Here is a 16,427-nt window from a genome sequence, read left to right on the forward strand (position 1 = left end):
AAATTAACCAACTAAAAGACGTGAATTAGTCCCACATACCCTGAATCTGCTCCTTAGCTGAATAATTTAGGGGTAGCCGCTTTGTGTGGAAGATCTTCTAAAAATAAAGAGACTAAATAAGAAATAGTAAAGGTCAAAGGACGATAATTCGAGGTAATGATCTGTGATAATAACCGTTTAGTCCTACTCACTTTGAATCACATCATGGCAGACGTGGCCTTCGCTGTCAGGTCTTATCTCCTGTGAATTTCCCCGCCTGCTTTATTGACAAAGGCAGCCAGATACACTCACACTTCATTATGGAGAGCAGTGACATCAGCTGGTCGGTGGGTTACCAGGATACCTGGAGAGAGACCCGGACATCCAATTAAAACACAAGAAGAAGAAAAAAACCCCACACCAGGCTTCAGATCAGCAGCTGCCTGATAATTGTTCTCAGACTGAGCTGCTGCTGACAAACAGACCAACAACCTGCTGCACACACACACACACGGTGAGTGGATCCATAAAACTGATGGAGTCAGGGTGAAGCTGTTTTATTGTGTTCCTGAAGAAAAGAATGACAATAATGATTTATTCACTGACATTAACACTACAGCTGTTTTTTCCTCTTCTACTTTGTCATTAAATCAGACTGGAGTTAGAACTTGTTTCAGTTCAGATTTAGGTGTGTGTTATTAATTTGCATTTATTTAGATTTGTGAGGATGTTGTGTTTTTATTCATGTCTCTATAAACTGAGGTGATCTGAGTTTGTTTGTGGCTCCTTCAGTCTTTTACCCCGGTGCAGATATACAGGCTCATCTAACCAAAGCTTTGTTAAAAACTGATGCACCTGCCATTAAAGGTGTAGATATGAACCAGAATTATGATGTGAAACTCGTTCAGTTTAGCTTTATTACGATAAAAAAATAACACAATCTGCCCGAGGAGAGAGTAAGCTCGTTATTTTGATCATTTGCACTCGCTAAATATTCATATATTTGCCATCTAATTATTAATATTAATAAAATAGCAAACATTTTCTACATTATTTGACGTGGCGTTAGTTTTAGTGCTCTGAATTAACCTTACAGGCGGTTGAAGTTGAATTCGTTGAGAAACGTACTATATCCGCCCATGTGAGAGACGCTGGTATTTTAAACGAGCAATCTCTATTTAGTGTGTTTTTTACCGCGGAGCTTGGCCTTACAGGTAGTTTTCCTCTCAGCGTACGGACACATTTTACACTTTCTTCACAAGCTTTAACCTACATCCACGTGTTATATGTGTTTACCAAGTTATTATCTGATTTGTTTGGTTATGGGAGACTGTTATAAGTTTTTACCGAACCTGCGAGGCTCAGCTCAGGGTAAACAAACACACCCCGCTCTGTGGTGATGCCGCTCGGCTGGCGGTGCTGCTCAGTAGCCAGTCAGCTAGTCACCGAAGCGCCGTGTAAATGATAACGTTTGCGGTGTTTGTCACCGACTTCAGGCCCTGTGGTGACGCCGCTGACAAACACAAGATGCGGCTGTAGTCGTTGCTGGCGCGTAACGAGCTGCAGCAGCCGAGTACGAGCAGCGAACAGCGGGTAGTTGTGCTAACCAGCGGCGGCTAGCTGGCTGAGCTAACGTTCAGCTCGCTAACGTTTTTACCGCTAATCACTTCAGCCGTCATGCTAGCTCCGTCCTCCGCTGGGCACGCGTTAGTTTGCTGCGGTTTTGCCTCCTCCGTCGGGGCAGAAATAACAGACGGTTAGTCCACCCCATCACCACCACCACCACCACCACCATCATCTCAACAACATGACCCCCGCACAGTGAGATAATGGGCTGCTGTTAGCGGCTAACATAGCCGGTGATGCTAGTAGCAGAGTCCGTGCACGCCGCCCGCAGCTGAAGTCATGTCCGTCCCATGGAGCTGAAGTGTTGCTCGGCTTGGCAAAGATGACGGGCCGCCTGAGCCGGGTTTTTGTGCCTCTGTCTGCAGGAGGCGGATCATGGAAGCCGAGGAAGAGTGGAGCAACAAAGACCTGAGTGCGCACAAACTGCTGGATAAAAAGGTGCTCCGCAAGCAGAATGGAAGGATCGGTAAGGCCGGTGTTTCCCCCCGAAGTAAATCATCATAAGCAGCTCTCTGTGAAGCCGTGTGGCTCTGTCAGGTTTACAGCAAGGTGACCTCTCATCCACAGGTATAGTGAGGACTCTCCACAGCCTGTTGAAAACCCAGAACACACTGCAGATTCAGTCCATCACCCGCTCAGAATGTGCTGGTAGGTGAAACATCATTTCCAGCTTTAGAAAATGCTGTTGCATCTGATGGTTTTCATGGTTGTGTGCAGGTTGTCCAAAGACTTAGCGTCTTATTAAGTGAGGCCTGTCAGTTACTGAGTGTGTGAAAGAGTAATTATGAGGAATTTGTTGGAAAAGCCCCAGATTGTATCTGTCACAGAGCTAAACATCAGTTTGTAAAACCCTGATGCTGCTGTTCTGTCCATCTGGATTAGGCTGGAAAATCAGTGAAACCAAATCAAACTGAATCAGTCATCTCTATTAAGTAAGTTTACACACACAAGGTCTTTGTCTCGGTGTGTTACTGCCAAAGGATAAAAAAGTCAAAAGAAAAAATTGTGATACAAGGGACATAAATATAAAGTGTCCATAATTAAATGTAAATAAATTAGATCAGATTATTGGCAATAACAGATGAAATTGTCAAGAATATAAAGAATATGTACTGACTGTTTATTGGAAGAATAAGAAGTTGTTCACTATGAAGTTGTGTGAGGGTGATAGTCCAGAGAGATGTGCGTCAGTGTTTATTTCGACACCTTAAAAGTGCCTTTATGAGCCACAGAGTATTAACTTTTATGGAGCATTTTGTGTTGAGTTCAGCGTCAGATGTGAACACAGGTAAAGGCAGTAGGAGTTCTACTCTACACCCCTGTCCCACATTCTTCTGAGTTGTGAATCTGTGTATCGCTGTTTCAGTCATTCTCGGCCACTTTAAGACGTTAAACGTAAACAAGAATATTTAAATTTTAATCGAGGAGAACACTGTGTACTAACGAGGTTTAGGATCTCTGTCAGCAGCACTGAGCAGTTCACAATGACAAACTGTGTTTGACAGAGGCACTGTTGCACATTAAGGATATGTGATAAGAATAGTGATATGTGTAAAACTAATTTAGCGAGCAGCAGCTGGAGTTGTGTGAACTCAGCGGAGAGCCATGCATAGAGCTGCAAATACTCAAGAAATGAAGGAATTGATTGTTGCTCAGTGTGGGTATCTGAACACAGGCGTTTCCCTTTGTGTATTTTAGCTTGGACTTTTTGTCGACAGAGTTAAACAGATTCAGATACTGTAACTAAAATCTGATGAGTCTTTGTGGGGGTCTGATGTGTCGTCCTGTGTCCCAGGCTCCTGTCCAAATCTGATGATGAGTAGGAGCGATCACGCCGATGCGAGGCCCGTCCCCGTGGCCCTCACCCCCCAGCTCCCCCCCAGAGCCCACCGGCCCCTCTGCATGTCGGTCTCCTCCGACAGCAGCGGACGCTTCAAAGCTCTGGAGACGCAGGAGTGGAAGAACAACCTCAAAGCTCAGGTACGTCACAAACTGAAAGGGCTGCATCCTCAGCAGACGCCTGAACTACGAAGAGAGGTAACTGGCTTATCAGAGTAACTTCAGGAGTAACTTAGTGACGCCAGGTGTAACTTCTTGATTAACCCATACTACGAAAGGTGGATAGGATTTACCTGAGGTCTGCAGCTAGGAGAGGCTGACTCTGCAGGGCGAGGGTATTTAAAGACCATCAGACTCAATAATAATTTTCTTCGTTGATCAAGGGATATGTAAAACAGTAGCTGTGAGATGTGTGTGTTTGTTGCAGATGGAGCAGGCCCACAGCGCAGGAGCCGCCAGCAGCACCGGTTCTCTGGAGCGAGCGTCCCTGTTCTGCGCCTCCGCCTCCACCACGGCGTCCAGCTCGGGCCTGTCCAGTCCGGTGGAGATCCTCAACAAGAGCAAATCCTCCAGCCGCTTCTCTCTCTTCTCTCCGCCCTGGAACAGCAGCTCCGAGTCTGACTCCAACCCTCCGTCCCGCTCCGGCTCCAAGAAGCTGCGCAACTACAGCAGGAGGGCGGCGACGGGGCCGGCGGGCGCCAGGGGCCCCGACACACCCGAGCCCAAACCCGGCGGCCCCGAACACTTCCAGTACTCAGAACCCGTCATCTCCAAGGTGACGGACTACATCTATGTTGGCAACCTGAACGCGGCATACAACGGGCGCACCCTGTGCCGTAACAACATCGACAGCATCATTGACATGAGCAGCGTGCCCGGAGATCCGGGGCCCAGCCTCAGCCTCATACCCTGCACCTGCTCTCGTGGCACCCGCCACAGCTGGTCCCGCCTCAAAGTGGACATTGGAGACGTGCCGGACGCCCTGGGCGACGGCCCGGCCCTGAAGCAGCGCTGCTTTGAGGACATAAACGAGTGCATCGACGCCTCCACAGAGAAGAGGAAGCGTGTCCTGGTCCACTGCCGGGACGGGTTTTCCCTGGCGCCTACGTGCATCATCCAGTACCTGATGGTGAAGCAGAACATGCGGCTAATCGCCGCCTACGAGCTGCTGAGGGCCAAGTACCCGGTCAACATCAGGGAGTGCCACCAGAACGTGCTGGTGAGCCTGGAGAGGGCGCTGCGACCTGGGGGCAACGTCGACCCCGAGTGCTTCAAACAGGCCATCTCACGCAAAGTGGCGTGGACCTGACTTTCCCAACATGCTCGGCTGCTGCTCGAGGCTCTCGTCACTCCCCCCTCCTCCTGTGGTATTCGATATGTTCCTACAAACAACCAAGGGCAGCTGTACCTCCCCCTGTAGACTGGTCAACTGGATATTATCGTTGTAAAACTTATGAATTTGATGTGTTTCCTCTTCACACCTGTAAATGTGACCCCCGGCCCCCTCCATCACAGAACAGGAGACGCAATAGACTTCGCTCTCATGTAAACAGCTTCTTCTTGGTATAATGGTGTAATAGTGTTGGTTGTATAGTCGATATTGTCCTGCTTCAGTTCTGTGCCATGCCGTCGTGGTGGTGTTTTATATCAGGGGTTATTTCTTAACGGGAGATCTCAGGAGATTATTGATGTCATTCCAGTGGGAAAATACTCATTAGATTAGTCTGTGGGGTCCCGTTCTCACCGGGAAATAAAATGCATCTCGGTGAGTTGTGTGCAGCACTAAGGGTTTGGTGATCCGTCTAAAAGGGTTGGAAAGGCCATCATCAGTCTAGATGTAGATATTTTAGAGTTCGTACGTTGCTGCAGTTGTGAACTAGCCCCTCAGGTGTGAGAAAATCCAAACATTTCAACAGTGGACAGGTGGCTGAATGAGTCGAACTTAAAAGTATGACCTCAAAGTGTGTTCGAGTTATTGTCCTTCCACCTTCCACAAGGTCTGTGGTTTTAACACCAGCCCAGACATTTTCAGGTTTTATTCTCCGACATAAAATGGTCAGTAATCCCACTCCTGATGTTGAAGCTTTTACGTGTCTTAAAAAGGCGGTTGCTAACGAGTGTCTAATGAGACTACAGAGGTTGTCGGGGACGTTAACATGAAACCATCTACTCACCAGTCCACCTTTACAGCCTCGTTGTGTTTCTACTCACGCTCTTTCAAACTCTCACTAACTTTCTAAGAAGAAAGGCTTTTGTAGAAGAGCTCAGAGCTAAATGAAATGACCAGTTGGAAGCTTAGTGGTGGAGACGTTGACGTCATGTGACCGTGGTGTAGTTGGTTTATAGACTAACATTAGCTTCTTACTTCAAACATCAGAACAGTGGTGTTCATCTGTGAAGATGATCTGATCAACTAAACCTGAAGCATCAGAAACTTTAGCTGCTCACTGTTTATTTTCTACAATAATCCAAAACCCAATAACTATAACTCAACCACTAAGGCTGATGCAAACACGGAGTAAGGTGTGGAAAAGTCAAACATCTGGATTAACTTTGAAATTTGAGAAGTCAAGTCCCAGTTCTGATGAAGGAAACTGACAATTCACCTGAAAACTATTAGTAACATCAACTACTAAAGCTAAGGTTGGTGCGACCTGCAGCTAACAAAGTAAAATGTTGAAGTACCATTGTTGTCTTCACTCTCAAAGATGCCCTCTATGAAAGGGGCCACTCGAGATGCATTTTAGAGATATTTCTGATTCCAGTTGTGAACCCAGATCTGTCTGATACAGTCTGTGAAGATCTGACAGTGAAGCAGGTTTCTGGCCATCATTTGTTTGGAGGTTTGTTTTTCTTCCTAAATAATCTGTTTTACTGGTTAGATGGTTGTTTGAATTTAGTAGCCAGTGTAGCTGCTGGGCCTAAACAACAAAAACTGAATCAAAGCTGAAGCTCTGGAGATCAGAGGACGTACGTGTGATTTGTCACCATTGGATCTATCACCACTGAACTGGATTACATTACTGATTAATCTGCTTCTATCGCAAGAGGGAACTTTGCACATGGGCACATGTTTTAAACCTGAGCTTGCTTCTGTTATTTGTGACCTTTCCACGCTGTTTTTTGTGTGTTTCCTGAGGTCGTACGTGACGGAAGATGAACGGCCTGAACCTCTCCTCTGTGAGGAAGACTTGTAGCCCCATTTTCAGCCACAGTTAGTTTGGTTAAATCTCTCCGGTTGGTGCTCAGATTGTGGCTTTGTGAATTTGAACTTCAGTGTATGCAGTGAAGCTGGGTGATGTGCATCTCTGTGGATTATCAGTATTAGTGTACCAGTGCCACTGAACTGCGATTCAGGGTTTACACTGCAGGAGATGATTTTTGCACTACACACATGGTTGTCCAAATGCAAGTATTGCCTTTTTTTATTTTAATATTGATTGAATTATTATTTTTATTTTACGTAACAGCTACGAGTTTCACAGTTACCATGTTTACATGCTCGTTAGAAAAACCAGATTAACGTAATGGCTCAATTAAAGTGTTTACATTCACACTAATTGAATTCCCTGATAGCCTGAGTTTACATTTGTTGGTTTGTCTGCCACTAAAGCAATACACCTTGCTTCCACACAGTTTAAAAAAAAATCATATATTATTCTCAGTACACCCTCTAGTGTTCAACACAGGGAAATGCATCTTTTTAGAGATGGATAAAAACGCCACTGCAGCCACGAGAGAGAAGCTAATCTTGTCTTTTTTTTGCCACCCAGTCTCTTTTTTTGTGAAATATTTTGTTAAAACACATAAACCACTATGCATGCACTTTGTATGTTACACAGCTAGCATGCTACCACTGTTAGCTAAACATGCCGTCTAAAAGTTAGCTAATTCATTTTTAGGTTAGCTTCCTGTGGCTCCATGTGTATGGTCTGTCTGAAAACCGCCATTTTTTTCGAGGCAAATTCGAGACTGAAAAAAACACAGAGGACTTTCACAGGGAGGTTCTGTCAGTAATGAACAGAGTTGCGGTTGACTCGTATACAAACACAGAGCTGTGTGGAAACGAGACCTTTGTCTCAACACAAATCTTTTTCCAGTATCCTCTCTGAATACAAATTAGAGTAGGTTTAGGCTAGATAATGGATGAATTACACAGTTTCAGTCACAGGTTGCTAATGGTCCAGTTTGGTGGACCGTTCTGATTGGTTAATGGTTTGTGTCCTGTTTAATCAATAAAAACAGCTCTCGCACAAATTATTAGCCTGATGTTAGATTCTTTTCTCATGAACCATATATCAGCTCTATAGTAAATCCACTAGCTTCAAAGAGACACTTTGAGCCAAGACAAGTAGGGAATTTTCAAAGTAGGAAACGTTCCATGGGAATTGACGGGAATAAACTGGAAATTTGCAAAATTGTTGGTAAGCCTATACCTTAGAGCATAATCAGCATAATTTGGTTAAAACAACCAGATTTAATGCAGATGCTTTCATAAGGAATATGTTTATTTTATTCAACATACATGTTAATTTATTTTTCAATGAAAGAGTCACTTAAAGTTAAACTCACAAAGTCAGAAATGTCAAAAAATGTATTAGTTTGCAGCATGTCTTCTTATGACAAAACAAAATGTTTATGTTTGTATATAATGCAATTTATAAACCCACAATTTCCAGTTAATTCCCTTTAATTTCCTTAAATTCCTATATATTCCCATCAATACCTGTGAAATGTTTCCAACTTTGAATATTTCCAAAATTCCCCTAACTTGACTTTGCATGGAAAGTTTCTGAAAATTTACTAGAAATTTTCTGTCCCTTTGCAACCCTAAAGACGAGTGTCTGAAAATAAAGCAAAAAAATTTCACCAACGAAACTTTCTGACAGTTAAAATCATGCAAATCTGGGCAGCATGTGGGCTTTTTGTTTTGTTATTGTTGTTTTTTTTGTATTTCCTATTTGCTGTATCTTAAATTTTGATATTTCTTTATCTCGGGGCAGCTTCAATGAGAATCAGTTGTACAGGAGAGTTTAAACAACATGAACCCTGTCGGCAGCACAGTTCAGTCTCGATGTGAGCGGTGTGGTGGGAGTGGAAACTAAAGTATGGTGCCTTCATTTGAAGTCGTCTCGTGAGCGTACGGTGACATTTGCACACTTTGTATGACTTTAACTTCTCTCAGTATGTTGTAAAATGTTAAATATTTTTAGATGTTTTATTTTGGGAAAAAAAGTGATGAAAAAGTATGAACATGACATTTGTGTAAAGTGATCTTTGCTGTAATATATTTGCTAGTTATTAGTGTACAGTCCCGGTGTTTTACTGATGCAGGTGGTGATCGAAGAAGACTATATATTTCTTAACGGATGTTTTAATTAACACCCGCTGTAGTAGACAAAGTGTTGGCATATTTTTGCTTTAATCCCTCGATGTAAATGCTCCCCGAGTCAAAGTCATCATATCAAACTAAATAGGTTTTCTAACTCGTTCTCTCAGGTGATTTCTCAGTGGCCCCGAATGTTCTCAATGAATATGATGTTCAGAAATGTGAAGCGATGTATTTCTCATGTCATGTTTCTTAAGTCAGATATAATTTGTACTGTTGAAATATTAAAGAAAAACATGTACTTGACAGTTGTTCTGGTGTCGAGTCACCTGATTAATTGTACAAGTATCGATACTTCTAGTGCGTTACACAAACTGCTACAAACAGTAAAATTAGCAGAGTAACAACTCGTCTAATAGTTTGAGTTCAGTGTCAGTTTGATGTGGCTCAGTGTTCATTACTGTGGAGAAGCCTCTGGTCAGATCTGGTAAATGACAGCTGTAGAGTTCTTCCCTGATTCTGTCATCACTTTAATTTGTAATCCACTTCATTAGGTTACAGTCATTCTGTTTAATTTGGTCGTGTCCTCTCCCCTACATCTCTGACACTAATGGATTTCCTCCTGAGCAGGAAACTAGCTGCAAAAAACTCTTCATGGCAGCTTTTAACAGAACTGTTATATTATGCCTATTTATAAAAACCATGATAATAATGATAATAATTAAAGACAAGCACCTGACATCCCTCCATGCTCTTACTTTCAAATATTGACCGTGGTAACCCTTTAATGTTAGATATTTAGTTGTCAATGAAAGTCAGGGTCATCATCTTCACCGCCATTGTTTACAGTGTTGATAGCGGAAGTCCCACCTCTTCTTGATTGTGATTGGTCGGTGAGAGAGAAGTGACATTGACGTGCGCAGCGGGAAAAAACAGCTGTTAGCTGAGAACGTGAAGCGCTGCTAACACCGAACTTCATGGGATTTGTAAAGAAAATGGAGACTGCCAACGTTATAGCAGCTGTGTCCACAGGCAGCTGCACCGCCGGACGTGGAGGCGCCAAGTAAGAGCTAGGCGCGCGGAAGTCGGGTAATAACAAATATATTGCTATGTCGCCGTTCGGTGTTAGCATGCTAACAATGTAGCTACATGTGGCGGTCTCCGTCAGATGTTGGTGGCGTGGTAAACGGTCAAAAATGAAATGGAAATATGTTTTTTTTTTCCCCCAAATGTACATATATTTTATTTTTCCTGTAGAAATGACCAGTTGGAAGCTTAGTGGTGGAGACGTTGAGACATTAGCTTCTTACTTCTGGAGGTTGTAGCAGAATCTGCAGTTCGCACACGTGCGGTTTATTCTCCCTGTTTCACCTTTATTTGATTAATAGTTTTCAGTGAGATTTTCCACATCTCGTCTCACTTCACAGATGCCAACTATTCATGAAGATGACGAATCTGCGAACCGCAACACCTGGAGCACAGGAAGTGGAATATGTAAACGAAGGCCACCAGGTAAACCTGAGCACTGGCCTCTTTGCTCAGTTTGCCCCTTGTCCACCTCTCTAAAATATTCAGCAGAGTCAGCATATTTTCTCAGTTTTTTTCATATGACAAAATCTATCTATCTCTCTTTTAACTCTACATCAAACAAAAACTCCCTCAGTGTTTCAATGGAAGTCAACAGCAATGCTCAACATGTCTTTGTTTTTATGCTGCGAACCGATTACAGATTATTATTATATTACAGATTCAGATCTAGGAAATCCTGAGAGATCCTAGTCCAGAGAGTTTTCCCTCGGCTGTTTCTCCCTCCTTCTCCTTCTCCCTCTGTTTCTATCCATCTCCTGTTAACAGCTTCTTAATAACGTTCATTTAGCAAGTCTTAAGTGGCTGTCTTGGAACTCCACTCTGCCCTCCCCACCTGCTGCCCCCTCGACTTTCATCACTTCTGTTCCACTGAAAAACCTCCTCAGAGCCAGCTTCATTTATACACACTGAGCCCACCAGTGTTTATATATAGTCATATTCTTTTTATTCAGTATTATCTTGTTGATTTCTGCTGTAGTTTTCACCTCCAGGATCTGTAAACGCTTTCCTTTCTTGGGGTTTGGTGAATAATGCATCAATGAAACAATCTAAAAGCTTGGGAGCTGGGGGGTGTTATTTATAATGGTCAGATAGGGAGGAGATTGGGGAGTGGAGAGGAGGTCAGATATAATATTTCAGGTGCTGGTGAGCCCATTGGTCTGCGAGAAAATCGACTTCCATAAGGAGAAAGATGGCGTTTCCTTTGCCTTCGGGGCACGCAATATATACCAACTTATAATGCCAAAACAGAGCCAGCTACCCAAATCTGTCGCTCCGCTCTGTTTCCATCTTCGGCCAAAAAGGTGAGAGGTCTTTTTCTTTTCTCTGCTGCTGCTGATTTATTTGTACACATTTAGTTCACATGAACGATTTTTATGGTCCTTTTGTCGTGCAGTAGATGCAGGTTTTGGTTGTTTTCTTCTTGGAAAAATGTGTTGTCTTGGATGTTTAAACCGATGAAGGTGCTGATGTCAACTGGGGAGGTTCTAGTGGATGTTAATATGGTTAATTTTGTGGTGAAGCAGTTGGTGCTGCAGGTGTGAAGTGCAGTGTGATGAGGTGTCTTGGTGTAAATGAACTCAAGAGGTGGAAAGTGATAGTCCCAGTGTTTATCACTGTGTCATCACAGACTGAATAGATTCAATGTGTCAGTCAGTAAAATGAACTCTGGCTTCATGTCTGATCCAGTTATTCTCACAATAATCTGCATGTTTGATAATGTCATAGTGTGGCTGTGTATTTTGATATGTTTCTGCATAACTTTCAGTATTTTCTGTTATATTTAGATTACAAATGGATTCATAAATGATTTTTTATTTAAATTTAATGAGGTTGTACCTGTGAGCTCCTGGTCTCAAGGTACAACAGAAAAAAAAAAAAAATTAATTTCTGGATGTTTTGGCTGTTGTATCTGCTGTGGTCATCAAATTAACAACTGATCCTGGCTGATATTTGCTGGATGATAAGGCAAAGTTCAGTCATCCCATCAGACTTCATGAAGTATGACAAAGATTTCCATATGTCAATGATACTCTGTTTTATATTAATAATATATTATTTCAATCAAGTTTATGTCCTAGTAGCAGCAAAATCTTTTTTTGGTTTATTGTAATGATGTGACCAATTATAGAAATGAGCCCGTAAAACAAAGTTTTACATGTGAAATTGTTTCATATTTAAAATGACAAATTATGATCTCTAAATCCAAAATGAAGTGTGATAGAGTTTAATAGTAACAGTCTAGAAGAAGTAGAACAACTAAAACACATTAATCAGTATCAACTGTTCAATGAAATGTTTTTTTTTTTAGGGAGTGAATTATCTTCTTTTTACGACAAATTATTTTAGTGAATATCTATCTAGCTGATGGGTTTTTTATTGGTTCGGGATTGGTCTTGACTCTGTAACTTTTTGATGGACTGGAACTGTTGGACTGGTTATTCCAGATTTACAGTGTTGTAAAAGAAATGCTGGATTGGACTTTGGGACTGGCACCAAAAAACTCTATACACAAGTATTAAAAGCTAAAAGTTGTTTGTGACGTCTTTCTGGTTTTCTGTTTTCTGTTTGTTGATCTGGATTCTGCACCATCTCTATTTTAAGAGAAGATGGCTAAAGTCTTGGTCACGTCTGAGATGTTCGAACCAACAGAGGAGGTATCAGGTGTTTCCTGATAATCCTCCAGAAGACAGACCTTTCATGACAGTGATGCCCAGGGGGGGAGAACTGGACCCCAGATCCTTGCCTTAATTTAGACAGGAGGTTTTTCCTTGAGGCGGGTGGATCACCGACGCTCGAGTCAGTGTCATGTTTCTTCTTAGTGGAGTTATTATTTGGAGACAGGACAGAAAACATTCCAGTCAGACTGACCCCACCTTCACCCCCCAGTTAATGACTTTTCCCTAATAAATAGCAACTCATTCATCTGTGCATTCGTCTGTGTGTCTTGACCTTTCATTCTTTCGAAATGGAAAATTCTGTTTTTCTGTAGGGTTTGAAGCCAAACAATCGCCAACATGTCAGAGTAAGTAAATCTGGTTTCATTTATATTCTCAAGTTCATTAGATTTTGCACCTTTAACAGGCATTTAACACAGGATTTTCCTTATTGTAGAGGTGTTTATGCAAATATTGGTCTCGCCACAAAATCGTCCCATTTAGATTTGATCCCATTATTGAGTCTTAAAACCTTCATAAACTTTTAAGGATTGTTTCCAGTAAGAGTTTTTTAGAGTCTAGTTGACTTGCAAGATACAAGATAATTTAAATTAATCACAACACCATGATGACAAATTTTTGTTTTCTCCTCAGGAAAAAGATGTCTTCAAGTCGCAAGCATCATCTAAAGGTAAAAAGGCTCCTTCAAGCTTATTTTATTGTGTTAAATAAAACAAAGTTAATAACAAAAGCAAAAGATTTGTTCTTAGCGACTGCCACCAGAAATCAATTCAGATTTGTCTAAAGTGAGGTACACACTACAAGATAATTGTCAGATTTTCTCGTTTGACTGTGTGAGATTTTGAGTTTTGAGAGTCCAGACTCTGGTTGTTGGTGGTGAATCTGTTAGTGTGTGGTGTGGCTGTGTTGGTCTTCTCTCTACACATCACACACTATAAGAACAAAACTCTGAAATCCAGCTGTTTCTCCAACAGAGTTTGATGCTGTCGATCGCCAAAGGTTTGCTGGAGGAGGAGGAGAAGGAGCGAGAGCAGGAGAGGATTAGATACATGGCTGAGAGCTGCCCTCCTCTCTCTATGCCCAGGAGCATGCAGGAGCTGCTGGTTCGTCAAAAAATCAACAACAATACATTAAAAAACACTCTGAGGATGAATGTAATACCATCTGTCCTGTAATGCTCGTTTAGCTCATAGATCAAGTGTGATACATGACACAGGGTTCATGCCATGAAAGCAAATTTCAGCTGAGATCATATTGTGACTATAGACAATTATGATCATTATCTCTGTACAAGTGCACTGTTTGTTTTAAAAGTATGAAAAATAATTTAAGAATTTAACTCTCTAGCATTATATGTCTGTAAACGAATAACCAGTAAGAACAAAGTATTGAGAATGTGTGGACGAGTTTGTAAACTGGCGTCATGCTAGTTTTCAGCTGAACACCAAGAAAACTCAGGAAAAAAAATTTTCATTTCAGAGCCAGCAGAAGGAAACACTAACAAGTAGCTATCATTTGCTGACTGTGTTGAAGGTGTGAATGAATATAAACATCAAGGGACAGTAACTGTCACAAAATTGTTGTGTGACTCAAACACAAGTGTCATTTACAGGAAAGGATTACAACCTTAATGCAGAAGTGTCGACAGTTTGGAGTGGACAGATGTATCATGATTCTCTTTTATCATTGATTTGTGGAGAGTATTGCAACTTTCTGCTTTACTGCTTGGTATTTTTCATTGTCTGTAGTTAATAACAAACTCAGTAAGATTGCAGGTCATCAATAACACAGTATGACACTGCTTTGTGAGTCCACAGTGGCGAGGAAAGTGCAGGCAGTTCTCAGCGATGTATCACACTGTCTTTATGGTGAATACGAGTTGTAATTGTCAGGAGGGAGGTGTAAGACACCATCTTGGTGGACTGGTGTTTGTCTGGCAGTTCCCACAAAGAGAACTTTCAAAAGGATAATAAACCTAACTAACCGTGTTCTGGCCTCATGACATGTCGCTGATGTTTGTGTTCAGGAGCTGTGCAGGGAGATCCACCACAAGATCGATGTGATTGACGAGGAGAGATACGACCTGGAGATGAAAGTCAGCAAGTCCAACAAGGAGGTAGATTAAATCAAGTACTTCAGCTCCAGAACTCTTCAGTTGTTCAGTCGCCATAAACTCGTCCTCTGCAAGAAACAAGACTACAAACCTGTAATATTTGGTATTCAGTGTAGATATTTGCTGCCAAGCTGTAAAAGGTGGTTAATTATCACTTTCCTGATTATTTCCCATCAAGTGTTCAGTAGTAGGCTGACTTAATTTTCACCCGTGTCCAATGAGGCTTCTGTATCATCTTCACCTTCCAGATTGACGACCTGAAGATCAAAGTTCAGGACCTGATGGGCAAATTCAAGAAGCCCGTCCTGAGGAAAGTACGTATGTCTGCTGACGCCATGCTGAAAGCCCTGCTGGGCTCCAAACATACAGTGAACCTGGACCTGAGGGCCAACCTGAAGCAGGTCAAGAAGGAGGTGAAAGAGGAGGTGAGGAACTGGACTCTGTTTCTTGACAGAGGCAGCAGGTAGTCTAAACCTACCTCTGATTTCAGCAGCTCTTTATCAAGGCTCGTATCAGGTAGGTGCAGTCAAAGATCAGTAAATTATCAGAGCAGTTATTATTCGTCCTTCTGTTTCAGGATAAGGAACTGCGTGACGTCGGTGACTGGCGTAAGAAACATTGAAGACAAATCTGGTATGGACGGGAGGAAGAAGATGTTTGAGGCCGAGGCTTAAATCTGTGTCTTAACAAACAAACAATTCATAGGCTCAGTTTTCCATTGACTAGTTTTGACCTAATCTACCATTTAGATAGAACAAATTAATTCTTTGAACCAATCTGTGAACTGTAGAAACTTTGAATAAACCAGCAGCACCTGCTGAGGAAACGGTTTCCTGATGATTACTTGGTTTTGTTGTAGAAATTGTGTTAAAACATACGAGTGAAACACAGGTTTCCTTAATACGTAGAAAGCTCCAGAGAGGGAAAATCTCAGGCTGGACCCTTTGCCATTTTAATTAGTCACAGTATAAAAGAAATCCTCTAAATAATAGGAGATATTCAAACAATCCAAGTCATGAATTTCAGAATGACGTCTTCGTGGTCATTTTGTGTCTTATAACTTTGTGTCTTCAAACAAGAAACATTCTCAGTCACTTCATACAGCCTCTGAACCTGAGCCTCTTGAATTGACTCTGTTTCCATCCATGCAGCAGGTGGATAGAAATGAATGGATGTGGCTTTTGTTGTTTACACTGTGGGAGTTAAAAAGCAGTGAACATAATCCAGCAGTGAGACCACAGACTGAGTCTTGTGTCTTGGTTGTTGCTGTTTTTATGACGTGTAAAGCTTCTGAAGGTGTCAGACTGACCCAGGAGTAAAACTCAAAGCAAGAGGTGTCATCTTCAACACATCCTCATTGGGAGGTGTCATTTTATGGTGCGAGACAGAGAGACACACGAGCCCCAATAAATTTCATATATAATGGAGACTTTTAGTATCAGATGCGTAGACATCAATTTTCTTCCTCACTGAGAAGAATTTCTCCATTTCACTCAGACATGAGGTAAGTGAAGTCTTTAAATCCTAGTTTTGGTTGATTTTAACCTTTTGTCCTTCATTAAACTTCAGAAATGTTTCATTTATAGCTTGTATAATTGAGTTTAATATGAAACTATGTGTTTTGTCTTACAGTTTTGTTTTTACATTTCAGGTGTTGAGCTGAACTCTCCTATAAATCCACTTGGCTACAACAGTTCACTGTGAGTTCAACTTCCATAAGTCTTTTTCATTAAAGGCACAATCAGTAATCCAAATACATTACCACAATCTACATCAG

At 41.9% G+C, this 16,427-nt stretch overlaps 2 protein-coding genes and 1 long non-coding RNA gene across 4 annotated transcripts; 2 read left to right on the top strand and 1 right to left on the bottom strand.

Moving 5' to 3' along the window:
- Positions 1 to 50: 50 nt before the first annotated feature.
- On the bottom strand, positions 51 to 1,764 carry LOC127142839 (uncharacterized). Its single transcript, XR_007813918.1, has 3 exons — positions 1,637 to 1,764; positions 192 to 343; positions 51 to 112 (listed from the first exon to the last, which is right to left on the bottom strand). It is a non-coding gene; the product is annotated as an uncharacterized LOC127142839 (long non-coding RNA).
- Positions 398 to 5,494, top strand: LOC108902824 (uncharacterized). 2 transcript variants are annotated; one of them, XM_051073122.1, is made up of 5 exons: positions 398 to 493; positions 1,971 to 2,071; positions 2,173 to 2,253; positions 3,401 to 3,585; positions 3,872 to 5,494. In XM_051073122.1, exons 2-5 carry the CDS (start codon positions 1,981 to 1,983, stop codon positions 4,751 to 4,753), a joined length of 1,239 nt encoding a protein of 412 aa, XP_050929079.1. In that variant the 5' UTR covers positions 398 to 493; positions 1,971 to 1,980; the 3' UTR covers positions 4,754 to 5,494. The 2 variants fall into 2 exon arrangements, with proteins under 2 accessions (XP_050929079.1, XP_050929078.1); XM_051073121.1 differs by lacking the exon at positions 398 to 493 and having other exon boundaries at positions 690 to 2,071.
- Positions 5,495 to 10,904: 5,410 nt separating this feature from the next.
- LOC108902791 (troponin I, fast skeletal muscle-like) lies at positions 10,905 to 15,481 on the top strand. The gene is given in 8 exon segments (XM_018704789.2): positions 10,905 to 11,163; positions 12,852 to 12,884; positions 13,171 to 13,207; positions 13,512 to 13,640; positions 14,564 to 14,653; positions 14,899 to 15,075; positions 15,228 to 15,263; positions 15,265 to 15,481. Coding segments are annotated over 7 exon segments (537 nt in total). The 5' UTR covers positions 10,905 to 11,163; positions 12,852 to 12,876; the 3' UTR covers positions 15,325 to 15,481.
- The last annotated feature ends 946 nt before the right edge of the window (positions 15,482 to 16,427 follow it).

This window comes from Lates calcarifer, linkage group LG10 (genome assembly GCF_001640805.2).
Source record: "Lates calcarifer isolate ASB-BC8 linkage group LG10, TLL_Latcal_v3, whole genome shotgun sequence".
NCBI lineage: Eukaryota > Metazoa > Chordata > Actinopteri > Centropomidae > Lates > Lates calcarifer.

Bases quoted from the DNA above. Each gene is read 5' to 3' on its own strand.
- LOC108902824 (XM_051073122.1), top strand. From the start codon at position 1,981: ATGGAAGCCGAGGAAGAGTGGAGCAACAAAGACCTGAGTGCGCACAAA. The intron at 2,072-2,172 runs GTAAGGCCGGTG...TCTCATCCACAG, and splicing joins CAAGCAGAATGGAAGGATCG to GTATAGTGAGGACTCTCCAC. The intron at 3,586-3,871 runs GTACGTCACAAA...TGTTTGTTGCAG, and splicing joins AGAACAACCTCAAAGCTCAG to ATGGAGCAGGCCCACAGCGC.